Here is a 22,296-nt window from a genome sequence, read left to right on the forward strand (position 1 = left end):
TGCATTTTTAAACAATTGTTGACTTAGGAAATTTGACAATTTTTTTGTGAGAAAAGTTACATAGAGGGCAACTGAACAACAAGGTTTCTCATATAATCTCATGGTCTAATGGATGCGTCTGGAAGTTCTCTAATTGTACCGGAGTTGAATTATCTTTTTATCATAAACATTGAAATGTTGGAAAAGTATACTGTTTCTGTTTCTACTAAATTCAGTAGGTGGTGTTTTAATTTTTCCAGCAGGCTTCATTCTGCATAGTTGTAGGCCTGGAGGCAAAGTATGTCGTTAGTGCTCTTGTTTATTTTCAGAGGAGGGACCCAATAATCCTTGCATGATTTCTGAATGGTTTTATAGCGTGCTGTGGCTATGTACTCTCAGCACGTGCATCTGCTTCTTGATCAAGGGCTTTAATAGATTCGGTCTGTTTGTATTTCTTCTTGTCTCCTTCTTTGTCTTATTTTCCACTTTGCTTTCTTTCTCTGTCTCCTTAATCTGAAATTCAAATCACAACGATGCAAGCTTAATACCAGCTGTTTTTTGATGTGTGTATTTTTCCACATCTTTGATCCCCAGAAGCTGTCATTTCACATCAGTTGCTGTAAAAGTAGAACTATGTTTACCATATCAGCAGCAGAGAATCTTAAAAAAAAATGCTGCTTTTATTAGACTGCTCTTTTAATGTTAGGAAGTTTGTAGAGCTGGTTTACAGAAAGATCATGACTCTTATAACCGTTTATGGAAGGGAGGAAGATTTCCGGAACAAAAACATGTGGTGTTTTCATTAGAATTGTAAATATTCAGTACAACACATCGGGTTTATGGGAACAGACAGCTAACGAACATATCCTGTTTACGATTGAAAATAATAATCACATGAGAATTTATTAACACAGTGTAGGCGGTTAGCAACTCAAACTAGAAAGTCAGACAGAAACTGTTTTTTATTTGAACCCTGTAACATTTATTTCAATGTGATACCAGGGTGTCTCCCTGGATTTAGGTTCGGTCTTACGGTCAGGAGCTGTGCAGTTAATTAGAGTGCTGTTTTGAAGCTTAATTTAAATGCAACCAAAATCTGATGTCATGGTATGATTTGAACTACCGCAAATTTAAACAGCCTAAAAATAATTTGACCAAATAAAAAGGGTTATTTGTTTCCTTATTTTTAATACAGTTTAAGTTACACAAACAGAGGCTTGATGTCATGAAGTATGCATGCAGATTATTGGGCCTATAAACTACATTGTAAAAGCTTACTTTTGTTTTTCTTTTAATCTTTATTTTAAGGCTTGTTTTTATTTATGTTTGTAAAATCCAATCATACAATCAGTTTCAGATCCAGTTATTTGGATTCAGTCCAATTACAATACTTTAGTTGAATTAAGTTAATCAGATGTCCCATTTACTGAGAATGGAGGAGATGGCAGTGGAACCAAACCTTTCCATTTGAACAACAAACAAAACAAAAAAAAAGAATAGAAGCAGTGGTAAAACAATTAAAAAACTACATAGCGTTAATAGCAGAAATTACTCTGTCAATGGCTGTCTTGGATATATACAGACACATACTAAACACTGAACCACTTGTTCAGTGTGGTCCATATCATGTACTCAAGTGTACTTGAGTACAACTTCAACAAAGTCCATTATGATAATAGCAGCAATTGCTTTGTTATTGTCTCTGTCCAAAAAACAAAATACAGTAAACACAAAACAACCAAACCAGGAATACTTTATATGGGAAAGAAAAACATAAGAAAGTTCATAAAGTTAATTGCAGAAATAACAAAGTAAATTCTGCTCCCCAGGAAGCTGAGATGACTAAACGTAAACTCACCGGATCAAAGGTACATTCAATGAAAATGAAAAGCTAGGAAAAGTCACATTTTCAGTTCATGGCAGACTGTGGGAAAGAAATAGCCATAGCTAAACATCGAAGCTCTAAGCTAGCTCTATTTTCTATGGAAAATTAGATGAAAAATGACAAAATTAATGGCAGCAAAAACCTCCTTCAATTATTATATTATTTCTAGGACACAGTCACATTCCAAATATGAAAGAAACGAAAAAAGTTCATAAGATTAAACTCTACCGTATCTCTATAAGGCCTACCTTACACCAAAAGCCCATCTAAAGTTAAAAATGTAAACATATTGTCAAATAAAAATGTAGATTAACCCTCAAAACTGTGTGGAAAACATCTGTAAACAAAGTTTTTCCTCCCTAAGTTTAATGATGGGTAGCACTGCAGACATCTTCTGCTTTGCATACTAAATGGACATTTGTCAGTGAGCAGCAACATGTGGTTCATATCAGCTTGTGGAAAATGTTGTTTGCATGGGAGCAAAAGCACCATTCACTCAAAAACAAGGAAGTCGAGGTTTATGGAATACTTGTCATGCTTCCTTTTGTTATTTACTTGACGCCACACATGCACAGTTTAGGACTCACTCCTGATGACTCACTTGTGAAATTATGCCTTGCACATGATAACTCCCAGACAGTTTTGTTGAAGACAAGATTGCCAACATTTGTATCAGAAACATAACAAATAAGGAGGGAAAATGAGCCAGATGTTGATCCCACAAGTTGGCAGAATCTGGTCTTTCACAAACAAAAATTGTTTCTAAAACTAGCAGAGAGGCAAACAAATTAGTTTTTGTCATGAAAGGGTAGAAAAATTTCTTACATTCTGTGCTCACTGTAGCTCGACTTGGGAGTTTTTTTGTTGTTGTTTTTATTAGGCGGAAGCTGAATTTACCACAGTTTACAAGATCTATAAATATTGTCTTCCTTTAACCAGAAGAAGGATAAAAGTAAGCAAGTGTCGCCCCCTTTAATGCTCAGTAAAATTTGTGAATCATCTGTCCAGTGGGATTTAGACCCACTGGACAGATGATTTATTTTATTTTTATTTTTTTCCCCCTTCTGAGTTATGATCAAAAGCAGGAGTGACGTTATGATGGAATCTTGGAAGATAATTTGATAGTGATCTGGGATTTGTACAGAGTATTACAGGCACTGTCACGAAGATCTGCAAACTGAGTCCAAATGTCAGTTACATTTGTGGAAGAAAGATTTGAAAACAGAAAAAGCGATAAGAAAAATCTTTATTAAAGTTCTGCATGGGATAAATTATATGTATTAATCCAACTAATCATGAATGGGTGGATAAAATAAGCCAAGATGTTGTATTATATAGCACTGATATCTACTTTAAATTAAATGATGTGAATAAATCTGTTATTTATCAGAAATCTATGATTAAATATTTTAAGCAAGTTCATGAATACACATTAGTAGAAGGAAGGAGGTTTTGTGTATTTCCGCTAAATTTGTAATCATTAACATTGTTCCAATTCAAATAAAAAAAAAACCTACACAAATAAACTACCGAGATCTAATGATTATCAGAAATTAAGTTAATCTTCTTTCTTAGTCTCTTAGAACCACGTATTAGAAGTGAAAGAAACACAAACTAAAAAAACAATCTTCAAATTTTCTTCATTGAAGTGAGAAATTAGTATTGCAATTGGGGAAAAAACTCTTGCTTGAATGTTGCTCCTGAACAGCTAAGTGGCTGATGAAAGAAAACATTGATTGTAGCAAAAACTACACAGATGTGAAAAACAAACAAAAAAATATATGCAGTAAATCAGTCCTGGTTCTCAGTCAGGCAGACCTCCATCTAATTCTATTCATCCGAGTCTCAGAGCTCAAGTGCCTTGGGGCGCTGGCATCTCAGAGACCAATCATTAGGCTCTCATCAGCCAACCAGAGTCAGACTTTTAAGAAGCGTATTGCCAAGCTGAGTTGAAAGTCGATCAAAAAAGGGGATTTGTTGGAGTTTTTTTTCTTCTGCATTCTTTGCACTTTAGAGAGTTTCAAGAATCCAAGTAATCAATCATCTGTTTCCACATGTAAGGTTTCAAACCTACAACCATTTTATTGAATGACTTTATGTTTTTTTCATATTTATTATTAAATATTCTTAAATTAATAATGGATAATTTTAAAAAATGTATCTGAAACTCTAATGAATCTAATAAATTTAGTTGCTCTTTGACATGTTGACACTCAGATCAAGCTCTGAAGGATGATGAACATAGAAACATTGACATTTTGAGGTTTCAGTATGCTGTGTGGAAAAGGGATTATAGCTCATCAAAAGGTTGGTCAAAGGTATTTTGAGGGTGTTCAGAAAAATGGAGTTAAATGACGTTAAAGGTCAGGTTTGTGGTGTTAAAATAATATGTGTTTTGGTATGTTTTATGAAAAAAATCTTCAACATTAAACATTTAGTTATTTTTTTTCCTGTCATCTTGTAGATCTTTTTTTCATATATTTTCTTTTGATCACTATTTGTAATATAACATCTCTCCTTCAGATTTAAATAAGGGCCTTGAAATTGAGACTCCTTTTATTTTTCAGAGGTTGAGAAAGACCTGGCCAAACTGGCAGAAGTAGGAAAGATGACCAGTCGGAGCGCCAACAATCCACATGGAAGTCTACTCCACACCCCGCTACGGCACCGAACACTACCAGACACTCTTCCTCTCACCAGCCTCATCTCCAGACCTCAGTCTCCAGCCGGTGGCCTCTCAGGCAAATCCTGTGGTATCGGCCTCCCCTTGCAGAGCCCCAAGCCCACCTCGCTGTCCATGTCAATGGGCAGGACCCCCAGCAACCCTGGTAGCAGAACTCAAACCCCCAGAACACCCAGCAGACCCCTGACCCCAAACAGCTTATTGGCGCGCTCCTCCTTTAATCCCGGCACTCATAAAGAAGTAACATTCCGGAGGTCAAGGAGCCGACCTGTGACGCCTACAAGTCAGCCGCCACTTCCTCGACCACTGCTCACCCCTCCGGGACTAAGTACCACAGACAGCCTTGGTGCCAGCCTTCGGGCGTATCTGTCTGAGGTAAGACAGCAGCAGATGAAAATTTTGATTTTGAAGCACACTGATATCAATGTTTATCCATATCTTTTACTACAAATGTCCAAGAAACAGGTCATTGTGTTAAGCTGTATGTTGTCTTCTCTTTTATAAACATTGAAAAGTCAAGTTAATCGTTTATATACTGGAAACAAACGCCAAAGGAAACCCACTGCCTATACATCATGTCCTTACTTGTATAAGCGCTGCTGTGATTTTATACTATAAACAATAAGTATAAGTAACACATAATTGTGAAATGTATGAAAAACATATGTGTTTTCCACAAGTGTCTTTAAAGTGTGGTACGCATTTGTGTTCAGTCAGTACTTTGTAGAAGTAACTTTTTCTTTACTTACATTTTCATAGCTACTAACTTTGTCCATCTAGAAACAGGTTTTGCCTTTTCTTCTTTACAAACACCTCAAACTCAGAAAGCTCGGATAGAGAACATCTCTTAACATATGGCCTTGGCTGTATGTCAGGCACATTGTCCTACTGGAAATTGAACCTCTGCCCCATTATTTTGTGGGAAACCTTAACACATTTTCTTCCATAACTGATCCGTATTTACCTCTATCCATCTTCTTATGAACTTAACCAGCTTTTTGTGTCTGTTGAGGGAAAGTATCCCAACGTGGTAATGTTGCCAGCTCCTTGTTTCACTGAAGGGGTTATTTGTTTGATGTGATGTACTTCCAATTTTTAAAACAATGGATTCAACAGCGCTCTGTGAGATATTCAAAGCTTGAGATATTGATTTATATTCTAATTCTGACTTAAAGCTTCTCCACACCTTCAGTCCTGAAATGTTTTTTCTGTAGTCTTTATGGTTCATGCAGTTCATTAGAAGATCTGAATTTAGTTTGCAAATTGAATTCAGTGGTCTAGAAATTAGTTGAAGTAGATTTTCTTAAAGGGGTTGTGAGAGTAAAAGAGGGCTAAAAGCAAAAGCACAGCAATGTTTTTAGACATTTGTTTCTTTTTTTTTTTTTAAACAAAGGTAATCCCAGTGAAATCTATTGAAGTTTTTGTTTGTAATGTGACAAAATGTGGAAAAAGGGGAAAAAAAATAATTAAACACTTGCACAAAACATTATAAATGTAAATTCTTGTTTGACAGACAGTATAATCCCTGGGTTTCCACAGGAATTTCCTGGAAATAATCACCACAAGACTCCAGAAAGTATAGGCTAGGCAAACAAAATGTCCACAAACACAAGGACCACAAATTGTTATTTTTGCACTTAGTTTTTGTATATTTTCTTAACCTTTAGACAGAGGCGGTCTAGCTGTTTACTTCTGCCTGTTTAGCAATCCTTGTGTCTGTCTGTTATGAGTAGATCCATGTGTGGACCATAGATACTCAAGGAAAGCACATCTTCTCTAGACAGCAAATAAAATCAGTGTTTAAATTGAAAATCACTTTGTTTACATCAGTGTAAAAAAAAGGATACATTTTACACATGCTGTTTAATACACAGGATGCAGCTATTGGTCAAGGCTTAAAAATATTTTCTATTACAAAGCTATGGAACACCAAGAGTGAGAAGCTTGGGAGAATTAACAGAGATGGATTATGACTGAGTGCGTGCACAAGGCAAAAACGTGCACACTCTTCTCTTCGTGTGGGGTTTCATGCAGAGCCGCGGAGGTCTGTACAGTAGGATGTCATTTCATTGTGGAAAAATGAGCCTGGCATTAAAGAGGTGTTTTCAGAGGGATTTCTTTCTTATTTTCCTTTCATGATCTACTTAACAGGAGCCCTGTTAAATACGAGCCCTTTCTTGAAGGCTTTCCTAATGACGGGCAGGGGTTTTACAGTCCCTTTGTATGCAGTTTGACAGTTACGCCAGTTGACACTTAGTGACATTATCCAAAACATTATTCCAGGGTGCCCAGTCTGTTTTATTGGGGCCACCTGTTCACGTGTAAGACTAAATCCTTTAAACGAACGCCTGGTTAGAAACTGAGAAGAGGCTGAAACCCTATACAATAGGAATGAAAGGGAGTCAGATTTTCTTCTTTAAGTTGTTATTAGTGCAAAGCATTTTTTTCTCCTTTAAATAAATGAATTCGACAATTTTTTAAAACAAACATCTGGAATAATTTGTTACTCTGTTTTAATACAACTATCCAAAAACCTTACTTTTAGATAATTGGCTTTTCTAAATTTCTCTTTGTGTGTGTGCGTGTGCATGCGTGTGTGGTTGTTTGTCCTGTGTGTCTCTGTGTTGCCCTATGATGAAGTGGTGATCATTGGCAATAGATACTACCCACCCCCAGAAAAAGTGGGTATAAATAATGGGTGGACATTTAAAAAAGTCTATTTTGATGTGTCAGTTTTTGTTTTTTTTAAATGCAATGAGCACATTTTCATTACACTTTTTTTTAGTTTCTATTTAGAGATGCCCATGTCATTTACTATTTGAAACAAAGCTCTTTGTTGCATGAAAATTATTTTGAATATGAATAGATACTTTTAGGCTTAATTCCTCAAGAGCTGCGCATTTTATCATCAAATGAATATCATTGATTCAAAAGTTGACACAGGCTCTGCAAATGGAGACAGATCTGGCCGGGGCTTAGTGTGGCAGAACCGATTAAAGCCACACGTGCAGAGAATGAGCTTAAAAGATTGTAAATACCCTGCTTGGTCCGATTGGTGTCGTTTTCAGCTGCAACATTCAAATTGTAGGGTCAGAATTTGTCAGTAAAAACATGACCACATTAATCCACCCTGTCATCCACCATTGTTTTGGCTGCTTATAGTATAATTTTGTACATTTACAACCACAACGCACTCCTCTTCAGATGGTTATTTCCACCAGGATAATGCCTCATATCATAAGACCCAGTTTCTATGGTCAGGTGCTACTAATACTGATCAAGTACTAGCAAGGCTTACCTGATACAAAAGTGCATGCTTGTATTGTATTGGCTTATTAAAACGTGAGAAAAGTGTACTGTGACTGGAGGTGTCGTAGAAACCTTACGGTTCAGGTTTTGTGTTGATAGCAGCAGCACAGACAGAAGATTTTGTAGGTCCCTTAATTAAGTCCTTCAGATTCTGAATATGCAAAGCAGCTTCAGACCATCAAACGTGGCTGTTTTTATTTTCCTAAACTGCTTTGGTTTCAAACACTGAATATTTGGGTTTTTTCTTATAGTTTTTAATGTTCTGTAGACTGACTTGTGCTTTTCACATTAGGGTTTTTGTGCAGTCTGTTTCTTATTGATTATTGATTAACCCCACCCTTTTGTATTTGCTCAGAAAACAGACGAAAAGGGCATACATACATTTTTTTTTTTACATCACTGCAGCATTGCGGTCTTCACATTAGCTTGTCTTTACATTTTATACTTGACCTCAGCAGTTTCTGAAACAAAGTTTTAGGTCTTACGTTTACATTTTAATGACTAGTTAAGCCATAAATTTGTCTGACCTTAATTATGGCTTTTAATTTAGCCATAATTAATTAAGTATCTCAGCCAAGCTGAGATACTTTGGCTAATAACAGTCTCTCTCCTAGCATCCATATTTCTGTCTTGCATCAATTTTTCAATGTTATGTCCTTTTTGTCTATTTCAGGATGAGTTTTACCAGCAGCTTCAGGCCATCAGACAGCCCTGGCATATTCCCAGTGACACAGACAGTGACATCATGGAGCCTCCTGAACAGGATAAAAGTGAGTCGCCTACCTTCTTCCGTACATTTTATTTTTATTTTTTACTTCTCTTTGGATTCAGGTGCTTGTGTGACGATCAAGGTTTCTGTTCCAAAAGGAAGCAGTTCTTCACAAGTTTGCCAGGTTTTTGTGTCTCCCTTGTGAATCTGCATCTCACAAATCTGCTCCCGTAATGATTTTACCTTCCTGAAGCTCTTTCATTTTTTATCTTGAAATGTGAGGTTTGTTTCACCATCTCACTTTACCCCAATAAATTACCACTGCATTAAAGTAGCAAAACAAAATTATCCATTGCAAATTTGTAGCTGGAACATGGGCAGAATATTTCCATATTTCACTGTTGGGGATTCTAACAAGGGATGGAAGGTTTTTCATGTGAAATTTCCTGTTTTGGCCTCATTGGTGGCGTGTCTGTATCGAGATGTAGTCCATCCACCTGAATGATGTCGAACATCATAAATTGTTCATAGTAAAGCTCTGGCTGCAGCACAACAAACCAAAATCCATTAACTTCGACTGAGGTCTGCCCCCTCCTCTGACATTCTGGTTCGTAAATCATACAGATGCATGAGGCCCTATGGTCCAATAGCCAGGGCCTCAACAGAGGGAAACTAAGTACTTCTCAGTTCTCTGTGATCCAACCAGAGCTGTCAAGTTTGTGCTTGTTTTAGCACTGGCTAATGTTTATCTAAACATCTCTGATCCTTTGAGATATGGGTAAGAATTTACAGCCTGGACCCTCTCTCAATGAAAACTGATATATTTCATCATTATTTAAGGTCTTGCTCCAGAACTTATTTCTGGAAGAGAACAGATTTATTTGAGCAAACAAAAAACACATCGAGAGGAATGTTTTAGAGCCTTAGTGCTGACAGTGCAACACCTGCCCAAGTAGGGGATCTAAAGCAAAGGCCTTAATGACTTTGAAGCCAGATGGGTTTTCTACTTAATTGCTAAACAATTTCATATGACACTTCTAAAAGTCAATGATATTGTAACTATGCTAATTATGCCATCAAACACTCTGAGCCTACAGTGCCTTGCTAAAGTATTTCCACCCCTTGAAGTTTTTCACATTTTTTCACCTAAATGCCACAAATTTCAGTGTATTTAGTAGGATTTTATGCAATTCACCAACAAAAATAAGGCATAGCAAATGACTCTACCAGCCATAAGAAGTATAATAAAGTTTGATGTTGCTATTGGCCTTCATTTACAGCAGGGGTCTCAAACTCCCGTCCTCGAGGGCCACTGTCCTGCAGTTTTTAGATGCGCCACAGGCACAAAACGCTGGAATGAAATGGCTTAATTACCTCCTCCTTGTGTAGATCAGTTCTCCAGAGCCTTGCTCATGACCTAATTATTCTATTCAGGTGTGGTGCAGCAGAGGCACATCTAAAAGTTGCTGGAGAGCGGCCCTTGAGGACTGGAGTTTGACACCCCTGATTTACAGCAATCTGACAAGAAAAGAGGTAGAAATTGAAGGAGAAACATTTACCAAATGCCTTAGGCTGGGAGTCGAACACCTGGATGGTTTCATCGAAGACTTACTCCTTGATGCCTAAATTTACATAGAAAACTAATCAAGATTTTGTTTTCAAGCAGAAACGAAATTAAGTAGAAATTGTTCACTTGACTGTAGCCCATATCACAGGTGCAAACTTTGGGTGTTGGCAACATCAAGAATAATTTGGCATATAGCAGCGGTACTATTTAAAATATTTCAGTGTCGGGCATGCAGATTATTGTTATTGATGTTGGTATCGTTGAAATAATAAAGTGTTTTGATTAAGTTTTCATACTGCAATGCAGTGCACCCCTGGTATTGTGTGTAATGGACAACATATGCACAGAGGCAGCTAAAATCCACAAATATTTGTGACCTCAAACACTTAAATGGCTATTGAATATGCATTGATAATGTCTACAGTTTGCCTTATTTCCACTTTTGGGGATTCAGCCTGTCAGCACGAAGGGAAATGCATGCCTTTCCTGGACTGGGTGTTTTTCAAATGCCAGCCAGTAGCATGTCAAGTAGCATTGCACCAAAGTATTTCAGGTTCACAGGCTGCATTCTTTTTAGAATATTTCAGATATCCTAAAATCTGTGAATAGAGGGAATTTGGAGTTATGCGCCACAGAAAGATCCACAAATACTGAACAGCAAATATCCGGGGCTCCATTGTATTGCAACCAGATATAGTTCCTGTGCTGACTCATCAACAAATTCTCCCACCTAAGCTGTAGATCTCTCCAGCTTCTCCAGATTTACCATTAGCCTCTTGGCTGCCTCTCTGAATAATAAGCCTGTGAGCTTAGGAGGACGGTCATGTCTTGGTAGGTTTTGCAGATGTCCTAAACTCTTTCCATTTTCAGATGATGGATTGAGCAGTGCCCGGTGAGATCTTCAAAGCTTGAGATATTGCTTCATAACCTAATTCTAATTTAAATGTCTCCACATGTTTAGTTTCGACTTTCTCCTGCGGTCTTCATGATGCCATTTGTGACGCGCCACAGTAAAACCAGGAAATGGAGGAAAAAAGCCGAAATGGAGAAAAAAAGCATTGTTGGACTATTAGTATTTTAATTTATGTAAAGATGACTCTGCTTTCTTTGTGTTTCAACAACAATACCTACATATCAGGAAACCCTCTTTTCCACAGATGTTGAAAAATGAAGTTAGTTCATATTAAAGTGTTAAACTTAAGTATTGTTTGTACTTCTACTTTCTAGAGGATATAAACATGGGATTCACTCTCAAGAGTTAAAGCTTTTGCTCTTTGGTTTTGGCCAATAAGATAAAAGACTGAAAGAAACGCATGGTTAATTTGCACAGCCAAGACCCCTCATTGGATAAAGAGAACCTAACTCAGGTGTATTTATAGGTCCATGGCAAATTCTCCTCTATATTTGGCCAAGAGCCAGTGCAGATAACTTGTTCTGTCATGGTAAATGCTACGACATGCTGTCTTTGCCACAACACGCTATTTTGTTGATTTTGCCAACATATCATCTTATTTTTTTTTATTATTTCTGTTTTACATTATTAGAAGGCTTAAAATCAACATTTTCTGAATGTCAATGGATGCTGCACTACTAGTACCTTGTATGCTGCAATGCAAAGCATTATATTCCTTCCAAATCACAAGTTCACACTACTTTTGTATCTGTTTTTGTATCTGTTGCATAAAATTGCGACAAAATACAAAACAGTTTGTGGTTGTAATTTGACAAAGTTTGAAAAAGTACTTTTGTGGTGTGCTGTATCACAGCTCTAAAGTGGAAAATCTTTGTTATAAATTTACACAGTACTTGGGGTTAGCCAAAACATTTATCTTTTTCACATTTGCAATTTAATTCATTCTGTATTTCCTTTTTTTCTCAAGAGGAAATTGCAACCAGTGTAAATTTCAAAACCAGCCTTTTACAGTCATCTAACATGCTTGTCAGCACCTCTTGTCCTGGACCAGTGTTCTGCATCGTTGCTTGGATTTTTTTAAAGTCATTAGCCAGACCACCATCTCCACATTTACGTTGTCTCATGACTTTGGTTTGTTAATGAATGAGTCCAAAAAATGATGTATGCATGAAATAAGAATTGTCCCTGAATTAAGTGTAACTATGTTTTTACAGTAAACAAAGATCAGTTACTCAAACTGAAAATTAACTGCATGTGGGACTCGCAAGGACAGCTTTCACTGACGTTATGACACAAGAATTCTAGCCCAAGGAAAGATCAAGCAGGGAAGAGGTTGTCACATGGAAATACAACCCCTCTGACAAGTTTCTCTGGAGGGTGGTTGTTTTGCCAAATGCGTATCTTGCACAATAAATGGATAGGTTTTCCTAATAGCCCTTGGGGGTCTGCTTTGAGCCCTTGGCAGTGATAGTGGCATATTGAGAAAGGATATTAAGCACACATTGAATTAAATGTGGCTCAGAAAGTCAGAAAGAGAAACCCAGCAGCCACAAGTCGTGACAAAGCACCTTATGGCGTGAGAGAAGCCCCATTGGACTGTTCGCTCAAATCTGGTTTGTATGTCTTTGTGTGAGTTCATGAGAAAGATGTTATTAGTCAGGGGGAAACAAGAAAATCATCTTCAGAGGACAAATTCAACCCTTTAATCAGATTCTTTAGTGTTTTCCAGAGCAAGTTTTATGCTTCGACGGGTTGTGACACCCTTAGCTGAAAGCTTTATGTTCATTTTTCTGAGTTGGATTCATTACTCCCAACTGTTAGTTGGTCAGACTTTCTTGTAATCTTTTAAGGTGATGACAATAAAAAGATAAAAGGCATTTGATACTGTTGAGGAAAATGTTTCATTCTGATGCTGCTATGCTGGTCATTTCTTCTGTGTGACTCATTGCATGTCCTTTAGGGCAGCATCAAACAAGACAACCCCTTTCTGTCCATCAGTTGATAACAGATATTCTGTATAGTTTCTGCTTTGCATTTTCTTTTCTTGCCAGTATTGTAAGGTCAGATGATTGATATGGTAAACTGTGACTGGTGTTTCCTTCCCTCTTTAAAAGAAATTATACTAAATCATATTAAAAATCAAATCCATGACTAGGACACAGGAGGATATATCACAGTTTCGTATGATGCATAAAACTATACATTAGATAAAATGATGTATGGATGTAAGCTTTGAGTTTAAAGCTTTTGAACTCAAAAACTAAAACAGCTTTTGAGTTGTTTCTGCAATTCAAAAGCTGCAAAATCACGGTAGCTTTTGAGTTTTAAAAATAGCGCGGAGGAACAAAGTAACATAAAAATTAAGTCTTCTTACTTCCAAATACTGAATATCAATATCCTATAGCAACAAATGAAACAAACAACTGTTGATTGGTTTATTTTAGAAAGAGATAAAAATATTTGTCTTTCCTTATGCCATTTTCTCAGTGAAATATCACGTCACATCATTAGTGTGTTTAAACCTTTCACATGGAATCCCTGCTGACGTGTCCAAATTGAGACCTCCGAAGTTGTGGAAAATCCAAAGTTATTTCCTGTTATTCTACAAACTTCAACAATGTTTTAATCGCATATCCCACACTACACATGAAGGTTGTTCGTTTTGTCTCACTAGCTGTGTGCGAAACCTGCTATTTCCTGCACATCTGTAAAAATACCTTAGATGACACACACAGTGAAAATATTTGTTTTGTTCGTTTTTATTGGCCTCTTGAGATCCTGCATAGTCTTCATTATTTATTGCATTCACAAGTGGTTTGTGTTACTTCATTTGCCTGTTATCAGAAACAGGTTTGCTGGACATGTAGCAGTGTTGGTTACAAGTCTTTGAGAGAAACACACTCAATTTCTGCTCTGGATACCCTAATTGCATATTTGTTAAGCCTAAATTCTTGGCAACAAATTACAGATGTGTATGCTTCTGCCGTTTTTAGTTTTCTATTTTTTTTTTTTAGCCCACCCCCCTTCACACTGACACTGTGTCGTGACATTAAAAACCCACCAGGAAGGAAATGATCTCTGCAGGTCTTTTGAGGTGCATCAAGAACTGTTTGAATTCACTGTAATTCAATGAAATCTTGATTTGTCCCCAGGATAGCATGATAGTCCCTGACAATTTTAAGGATAAACTAAAACTTCTATGGCAAAATGGTGATGAGTTTTTATGGTACCTGCATATAATGGTCCTGGGTGCTATTTAGAGAAAACTGGTAGCTGGAGTGGCCGTTTGTTGGTGACATTTACCCCACATACACCAGATTAATCATCTGAAAGTTTTAAGAAGGATTTGACTTTTTCGAAGGACGCAGCCTGGTCCTGATCGCTCAGCACTGGCAACTCTTCAAGTAGCTCTTTACAGCCTTCTTGGCACCACAGCTACTAAATTAGCATATCTCCAAACAGTTGAAATGAACAATCATGATCCCCATAACGGTAAATACCTTGAAAGTGAGTGTATGCTGGTTAACTGAAGGAAGTCATATTCTTTATAAATACTCAAAATCAATCTCGACTTTAATTTCAGGATGGGGAGAAAGGTAACATTTTGTCCACACACTAGTTTTCTCAGAAAATCACGACATGATGACATTAGTACGCTGAAACAGAATCGCAGCAGATTTGTCCAAAGTAAAAGCTGCATCTTTGTGGAAAATTCTGAACTGGGCAGCGTCAACACCCGATGATCTTGCCAATCAGCTGAAATTACCAATCCACATTCTATGTGACAGTAACTACAATGCAATGATCAGGCTTCTTACAGTACACAGAGATCTGTATGCTCTTGACTACCACTGGTAAGGTGTTGTCAGCAGAGGCTCAGGGATTGCACATTGACAAAGTGTGCAATCCATACTGTTGAAATGCCATTGTATTTGTTGCATTCTCAAAGAAAACTAAAGTGTAAATAAGCACAAACAGCAGCTTGTAGATTTATAATAGTTGTTTTGCAGAGTTAAAAATAACACTTTTTGTGCGTGTGATGCTTTTACAGAGGGATCATTTCAAAAGAAACCCCTCTTCTTCATGCTCTCATGCTATTGAGAAACAGCGGGAGTGCATACCCTTCTACATCAATGCTGAAACTGATGGTTGAGGGGCAAAAAAAATCCTCCCATATTTACAAGGAGTTTCTATAGTTGGTGAGGAAACACTTTGGTGCAAATGTATTGCTTGCGGAAGTAACATTGTGATAGGATGGACAGGTAAGAAGAAGTAAGCATATAAATACAAAAAACAACATTTTGGCCAGTATCAAGATACCACCATTCTTGCCGTCACACAGGAATTTATCTAACATTTAAATTATCATGGAGGTTCTGAGGACACTGAAGCAGTGTTAATCTGGTGTAAAGAGGGTTTTACAATTTGCAGGAGGACACTCATGCTATCTCTAAATAATTATTTTGTGTGAAAAAAAATTATTGAAGGTACAGCTAAAGCAAACAAGTCATTTAATTCTTTCTGTTGACTTTTCTCACATTTCTCTCAGAAGAGCAACACATTTTCTTTTTCTTCACACTTTTAGCTATTCCTAAGCATAAGTGAACACTGGTGACTCTGATGTGTGTTTTTTTTGTTTGTTTTGTTTCCCCCATAGGTAGTTCACGGGATGCCAACAAAAGATCCGTGTTTTCAGGTAAGAATCTTTGTTGTTGATTGAGGAACTACAGCCTAAAATCTGAAGAGTCACTCTCATGTCCAAAAGTGTGTAATTTGAGCTACAAAAAAACAACCAGTGCTTAATATAAGCTACAGTCTTAAAGTGAGAGCCACTGCATCTTTACATGACCTCATTTGCAGAGCCACATGTTATCCAAATAACTGCCGATGGTTGACTTGCCATCCTCCACCTTCGTTTATGGCCCAGTGGAATACCGTCACAGGCTAAATGGAGGACACAGAAGCTCTCGAGCCCGATTGGCCGAGGCCGCCTGTGTGTGGAGCCGGGAACGATGATGCTCAGTTCCATGAAGTCACTTTGGTTCTGAGTTTACACGCGACAGACAGCGTCGACTCCCAGCATCAACATTTGGGAGAAGGAGAAAGTCTGTCTGGTTTGAGGTTGTCTGTGGCTCCCCTTCTTGTGGCTTCAGAGGTGCCCACAGTTCCCAGTGTGAGTGTGCCAGTCTGGAGAGGGATCAGAGAGCTGGCTGCTGCTGTTTTGCTGCTGCTGCTTCTTGGCTATCAGAGACGCCAGAAGATTGCCACAGCAACCAAACGCAAAGCTCAGTGCCGTCCCAGAACTCTTCCATATTGTAAAATCTGGAGACTGGAATCTCCTCTGAACTGCCTCGTTTTCCACCTCACATTTTTCTATTCAAATATTAAATACCTCTTTTATGATAATTACCTTGGTTTCTTATTACTAATGGTGACTAAATGTGGCTCATTCAAGTTTCCAGGAAAGTGATGTTTTTCTCTTGTTTTTTTTACAGGCCTATAGTGATGAAAACCAGAAGACTTGATCCAATCAAACAGTTATGCAAAACACTGGATATTTTGAATAACAGTTCAAAGATAATTATTTTTGTAAAGCATATGAATGAATATAACAAAAAAGATTGTATACTTTTTTCACCCTGTTTCATAAACATTGTACTGTAACTGAATGATCAACTAAGAAAATCTTACTTGAAACTAAGGGAAATGCTGTTTATTTTTGTTTGCATTGACGCATGATATTGAACTTGTGTATAGAGACCAGTAACAAGAAGCATTTCGTCCCTAATGGACTCCTTTTCTAGACCTAGTGCAGATTTACACTTCAGGACAGCACACCCATTTAATGAAAGTGTTTATCGACATGGACTGTTAAAAGAATTTGTGCTTTTCAGATAGAAAAAAACAAGTTGTTGAATGGAATACATGGAATGCTGTTAAATTAATTAAACTGTTTTAGTGCACTTTTGTTTTTGTCCCTGATGTTTTGTTTTTCCTACATTCCATTTTCCTATTATTTTCCCTTCTGTTCAAAATAGGTTTAACACATGCGGCTGTTTTAAACAACCTGTATTTAACTGAATAAGGTATAAAAGGGACTTACCATAATTTCTGGACAACAAAACCGAGAATAAAGTTTTACCTATAGTGGTTGCACTTGTCTGAAAGCTCCAGATGTTGGAGTTACAACATCAGATAACATAAGAATTATTTTTACATTTTAATGAAATGTTTACAACAATACGTAAACTTAAATGCTTTTCATGGACACTGCCTGTAACTCTGCTTTCAGAGTATATTACCAACTTCTTATCACATCACATAGAGAAATTTTTCCAGTTTTCAACACTTTGGCTGAAGTTGCATTTGTAATTCCAATTTCCCGTAAAGCAATATATTATGGTTTCATCCTATAGATTCACATCAAAACAGCCATGAGAAGAAGTCTGTCCAAGCTAAAGGTCCAAAACGATACGACAATAATTGTGGAAATTTTATTCCCTCTGCTTGTTTAGAAGACGCGGCAGAATTTATTAAACAAAATCCATTAAATGTAATTATTTGACTGTGTGATATTTTTGTGACACTTTTGAGGACAGATATGCTGGAATATTTATACAGGAGTATTAATGAGGTAGACATTTTTAATGGAAAAGCCACCTTCAAATACAAATTTGTCAGTATATGTGAATATTCAACTTTTACCCCTTTGTTTTGCTTGAAATATTTACTTTTCAAAAACCAGGGGGCCACATTTTTAACCCTCTTAGTACTTCCAAAAAGCATTAGGAAACAATGTCTCTTATAGATTCTTTGTTTTTGCAGGGCTAGGGCTATGGAGTAGGCTGAGGAATTGGGTTTTCATATCAAGTCCAACTGAATGTCAATAAAGAAGTTAAAAAAATTAAAAGGAAGTGTTTTTACAGTATTTTCTGAATTAGGTTATTTTAGGATTTTGTAATATGCTAACATTATCCCATAATGCAGCCATCTTCCATTTATTAATCTGCACCAACTTCTTCATTGAGGAAGCAATACCCACCAGCCTTGACAAAGTAAGCAGTCACTTGGACAAGTTAGAGACCTATGCCACAATTGTGTAAACTGATTTTAGCTCTGCGTTTATTGATGTCAGTCTCTAGAGTTACAGAGAGATAAGTTCTACTTGTTCTGAAAACGGCTGGATTCTGATGACCTTACTGGAGTCCCTCAAATGACTGCCACCACACTCAGTAAGGATCACCTGTTTGGAGAACACCATTAGGATCATGGAACGGTACAGCATCTGGAATACAAGCCAGGTAGGCAGAAGTTAAGGGCAGCGCAAAAAGTAGAGGGTTTCCACTGAGAAAAACAGTTTTGTTTTGTTGCATGCTACATGATTAATTGACAATGACGCTGATTTGATTTAATGCTTTTGTGACATAATGTCACAAAATTATGTAAAAAAAACAAAACAAAAAAAACGTTTTCAGTTTTTGACTATAGCAGTTTAACAATTTGGATGTACTGTTCTTCATGCAACAAAGGTTATTTTGTTTTTCTCTGAACAATAATGGCTTCTCTGAAGACTTGCCCGTTGAACTTCTCTTCGATACCAGAATTACATTGTTTTTTTGCTGGAAATAATTACATTCCTAAAGTTGCTCCTACTTCCTCTGAAAACATCTGAAGAGTGCCAGCATAAACAGCAATGAACTGCACACGCAACCTTTTGGAAGACTTGGGGGTAATCATTAAGAGTAATTATGTTCATGTTAATTATTGTTTAATTATACACATTTAATCACTGCTTTCTATTTAGCTTCACAAGCTCCACACAGGACTGGATTTTTTCTTTTTTTCTCCTTTCAGACCAGACTGTTTTGAATATACAGTAAACATGTACACCAAAGTTGTTTACTTGGTTTTATTGTAGAATGGTTCTTGCTCCATCCATTTCTTTGTTTCTCGCCGAGGTGCTGACAGAGAATGAGAAATGGGTTCTGTCCATGACTGCAGTGCTCCTGTGTGTTTGCCTGGGCATGTGTCTGTTAAACTGTGGTTGTCTGAGGGTTACGCAGGCGACGTCGGCTCCAGAGACACACAAACACATCATGGCCATGGTCTGATTCCTACATTAAAAACTTACTGACACATGTGGTGAAATTTCCCTTGCTTTTTTTTTTTTTTTTTTCAGTGTCCCTTGGGATGTGGTCAACAGACTCTTCAGATCTCGAGTCCTATTTTACTACGTGTGACTCCTCCTAAGCATGTGTGAGAAGACTGATCACTTAAAACCTCATCCAGTTAAACATGCTATGTAGACTAATGTTCCATGCAAATGAGCACATAGTCTTCTCATTAAAAAGGGGATGTGGTTTGAAGATATGTGGAGGAATTTTAGGACATGGCATAATTTAGCTGCTGCGGTGCCTTGATATAATCTTTATAACATCATAAACTATATTTTCCTCCCATAAAATTGAAATGTCTCCCTTTGCCTAATTCAGTTTTCAACATTGAAATGCATTAGGGATGGTTGCCATCTGCTGTTGTCCTTCAGATCACCATTATGTTAACTCTGCCTTACAATCAATATTTTCTTTAAGATCATATATCTCTGCCAGTCTTCCATTTGTGTCAGCTAAATATGAAGACTTTTGAAATCTAGAGGAAGACAAGTCAATTTGAAATATGAAGACTTCACTTATTGCCTCAGATGTCACCCAAAGGCAGCAATCTGATGCCCTTTCTTTGGTTTTTGTTTCTTACACGTGTGCACAATTATTTTTCAAGAAATAGCGGGAACAGCAAATAATTCACTGAATAATCACAGGAAGGATTCCTAGCTTAGGACTGCTAATATATCATCACTTATTTGCAGTTGACTGATATTACTTACACATGTCTTGCTAGAAACTGAGAGATTAAATTTTGTTTCTTTAAAAGCATCTCTCTGGAGAAATCCTCCTCCGTTTATGAGCAAGCTTAATACGCAGGGCCGTTGGGAGCCACTGCAAGGGCCACCCAGGAAGGAGGTCATGCATCTCTATTACTAACTGGGAGAGCCGGACCACCATCAATGGTCAGCAGACTGACCCAGGTTGATTTACAGCTGAACAGACTGGGATTTATCTGACCACACAGCACAAATAAATTTATGTTGGAATAAAGGTTCACTTTGAGGGAAATGTCAATTTGATAGGTTTTTTTATTTATTTATATGTTAGCTTAAAATAATGGACCATACGGAGAAATCTGTGTGTGGACGAGTAGGAAGATTGCTGGCTGCAAATCCCCACTATAAAAACTCTTTAAGGAAACACAATTCAGATTGGATGATGCCCTTTTTGAACAGCATATGGCAGGTGAATAGTTCTGCACACTAGAAGCTCATTAGGCCACAGTCAGGCCACACCTTTTCCCCTGTCCCCAGCTACTCAAAGGAGACATCATCTACTCTGCCTGTTTAGCTGTTTTCACTGCTGGTAGCGCTTTAAGCTGGAAATTTTGCCTGATGCCAAGTTTACAGATGTGGAACTCCTCCTCAGCTCCTCCACTCTCCCAGGTGATCCACATTTGCCATAAAGCATGTCAGACACTTCACACACAAACAATATTTCCTCCTCATATTCTTCTAACCTGGCTTTAGTGTTTGTTTGTTTGCTTAAGATATTTCTACCAAATAAGAGTCTCAAACAATTGTGTTTGTTTGCATGTTAAAGCTAACTCTAAACTATTTTTGAAGGTAAGCTAATCTACATCATGTTTGTTTTGTGGGTTCTGGCTTCTTCCCACAGTCCAAAAACACAACTTTTAGCTTTAATTGGTCTCTAGATCGTGCTTCGGCATGATTGGGTGTGTGCGTAGCGGTTTGTGTTGTCCTGTGGTGGACTGGCAATCTGGTAGCCTACCTCTCACATAATGAGTGTTGGAGCTAGGCACCAGGCCCTCAATCACCTTGCAAGGATAAGTGGCTCTAGACAATGGATGCACAGCTGGATGGATGTTGTTGTTTTGTGAAAATTAAGTTACTTATTGTCTCCAAAATAAAGAAATGTCGTAAAAGCCAGAGATCACTTTAACTTCTGGCCTTTCTGAAATGAAAATCAATTGTAAGAACATGACCTCCCCTGCCCTGTGTATTTTATTTGCGCATTTGGAACACGTTACAAAAACAGATTCATTATTCAACTTCACGCTGATACCTCGGGCAGTTTTTGGCCATCGCTACTCTGAACATTAACCAGAAGATATCCATCATTGTTCTGTGGAGAGCGGAGACTGCTGGGTTTGGACATAAATCTGGAATGTTGTTGATGGACATATTGTCTATATTAAACAAGTGCGTGGCTGGTTTGAGCTAAGCTGGTTTCCAAACGCTCTAAATGTTCTTTGCTGTAGCACTTTTGTGCACTTTGACATTGTTATGGACTTGGTTGATTTGTTTCCTTGATGATCAAGATGCATAAAGGCTACATTTCTATGACAAACAACAGAAGGAGGTGACTCATCTGCCTTAAATGTGCTGTTTGATCGAAACAATCACCACCAGAAGCAGAAAATTAATCCCAGAATCTCTGGAAGCTCAGCATTGTGTGGAATTCTGTTCCAGACATAATCCAGCAGGACTGCCTTGTTGCTGGAAGACAAATCCCGTTGTGAACGGTGCCTGATTGTGAGTTTTATTATGTCAGATTTCTGAGTCAAAGGCCCCAGCAGGGAGTTGATAGTTCACATTACTTTAAGGTTAACTTCAGAACTTCATTACGTGAGAACGGTAGTCTGAGCTTTCTTGTCTGGATCCCTCTTCCTTTCACATAGACTAATTTATGCCTCTGTTGGCTGAATGTGACACAGTCAGTCTTCCAGACGCTTGGGGATCATTTCAAAGGCTGTGCTGTGTGTGTCAGTTTGCACAGAGTAAGGCCTTGTGGGGAGAATCTTAAACCTGGATCAGGTAGCTCATCCAAACTGTCTGTCTTAGCAAATCTTTATGTGCATAGTTTGTTCATAATGATTCAAGTATAGTAACCTAATCATGGTTTGAGTGGTTTCGCCATGTGTTGGAAATATTCAAAATTAATTGAGTGGATTTCTCTTGAGTCTGGAGTGAAACAAAATATTGTGGCAGGGATAGAAAGAACTTGTTAACCTGATCATATTTATACCTATTGTAAAGCTGCTTTGTATTATTCCCTACTGAATCTCCCTTTGGGTATTTTGGGACACCTACCCATTGTAGTTTGACTTTAGGTTTATCTTACAA

General features: G+C 37.6%; 2 protein-coding genes across 7 annotated transcripts in view; both read left to right on the plus strand.

Annotated features, from left to right (window-relative positions):
- Positions 1-17,012, plus strand: part of lg21h8orf34 (linkage group 21 C8orf34 homolog) — a 77,539-nt gene extending 60,527 nt beyond the window's left edge. For both annotated transcript variants that reach the window (XM_044105343.1, XM_044105345.1), the window contains exons 12-15: positions 4,432-4,922; positions 8,530-8,626; positions 15,703-15,741; positions 16,541-17,012. In XM_044105343.1, coding sequence (XP_043961278.1) covers positions 4,432-4,922; positions 8,530-8,626; positions 15,703-15,741; positions 16,541-16,548 — 635 coding nt within the window. In that variant the 3' untranslated portion in view covers positions 16,549-17,012. The remainder of the gene's footprint in view (positions 1-4,431; positions 4,923-8,529; positions 8,627-15,702; positions 15,742-16,540) is intronic.
- A 3,378-nt stretch (positions 17,013-20,390) lies between these two features.
- The window catches only part of sulf1 (sulfatase 1), a 103,637-nt gene continuing 101,731 nt past the window's right edge, over positions 20,391-22,296 (plus strand). For 3 of the 5 annotated variants that reach the window (XM_044105350.1, XM_044105346.1, XM_044105348.1), the window contains exon 1: positions 20,392-20,595. The gene's annotated coding sequence lies outside the window, so the exon portion shown is untranslated. Of the gene's footprint in view, positions 20,596-20,758; positions 20,776-22,296 lie in introns of those variants that run through there. The other 2 variants (XM_044105349.1, XM_044105347.1) reach the window with 2 other exon arrangements.

Source organism: Gambusia affinis, linkage group LG21 (assembly GCF_019740435.1).
Source record: "Gambusia affinis linkage group LG21, SWU_Gaff_1.0, whole genome shotgun sequence".
NCBI classification, from domain to species: Eukaryota; Metazoa; Chordata; class Actinopteri; order Cyprinodontiformes; family Poeciliidae; genus Gambusia; species Gambusia affinis.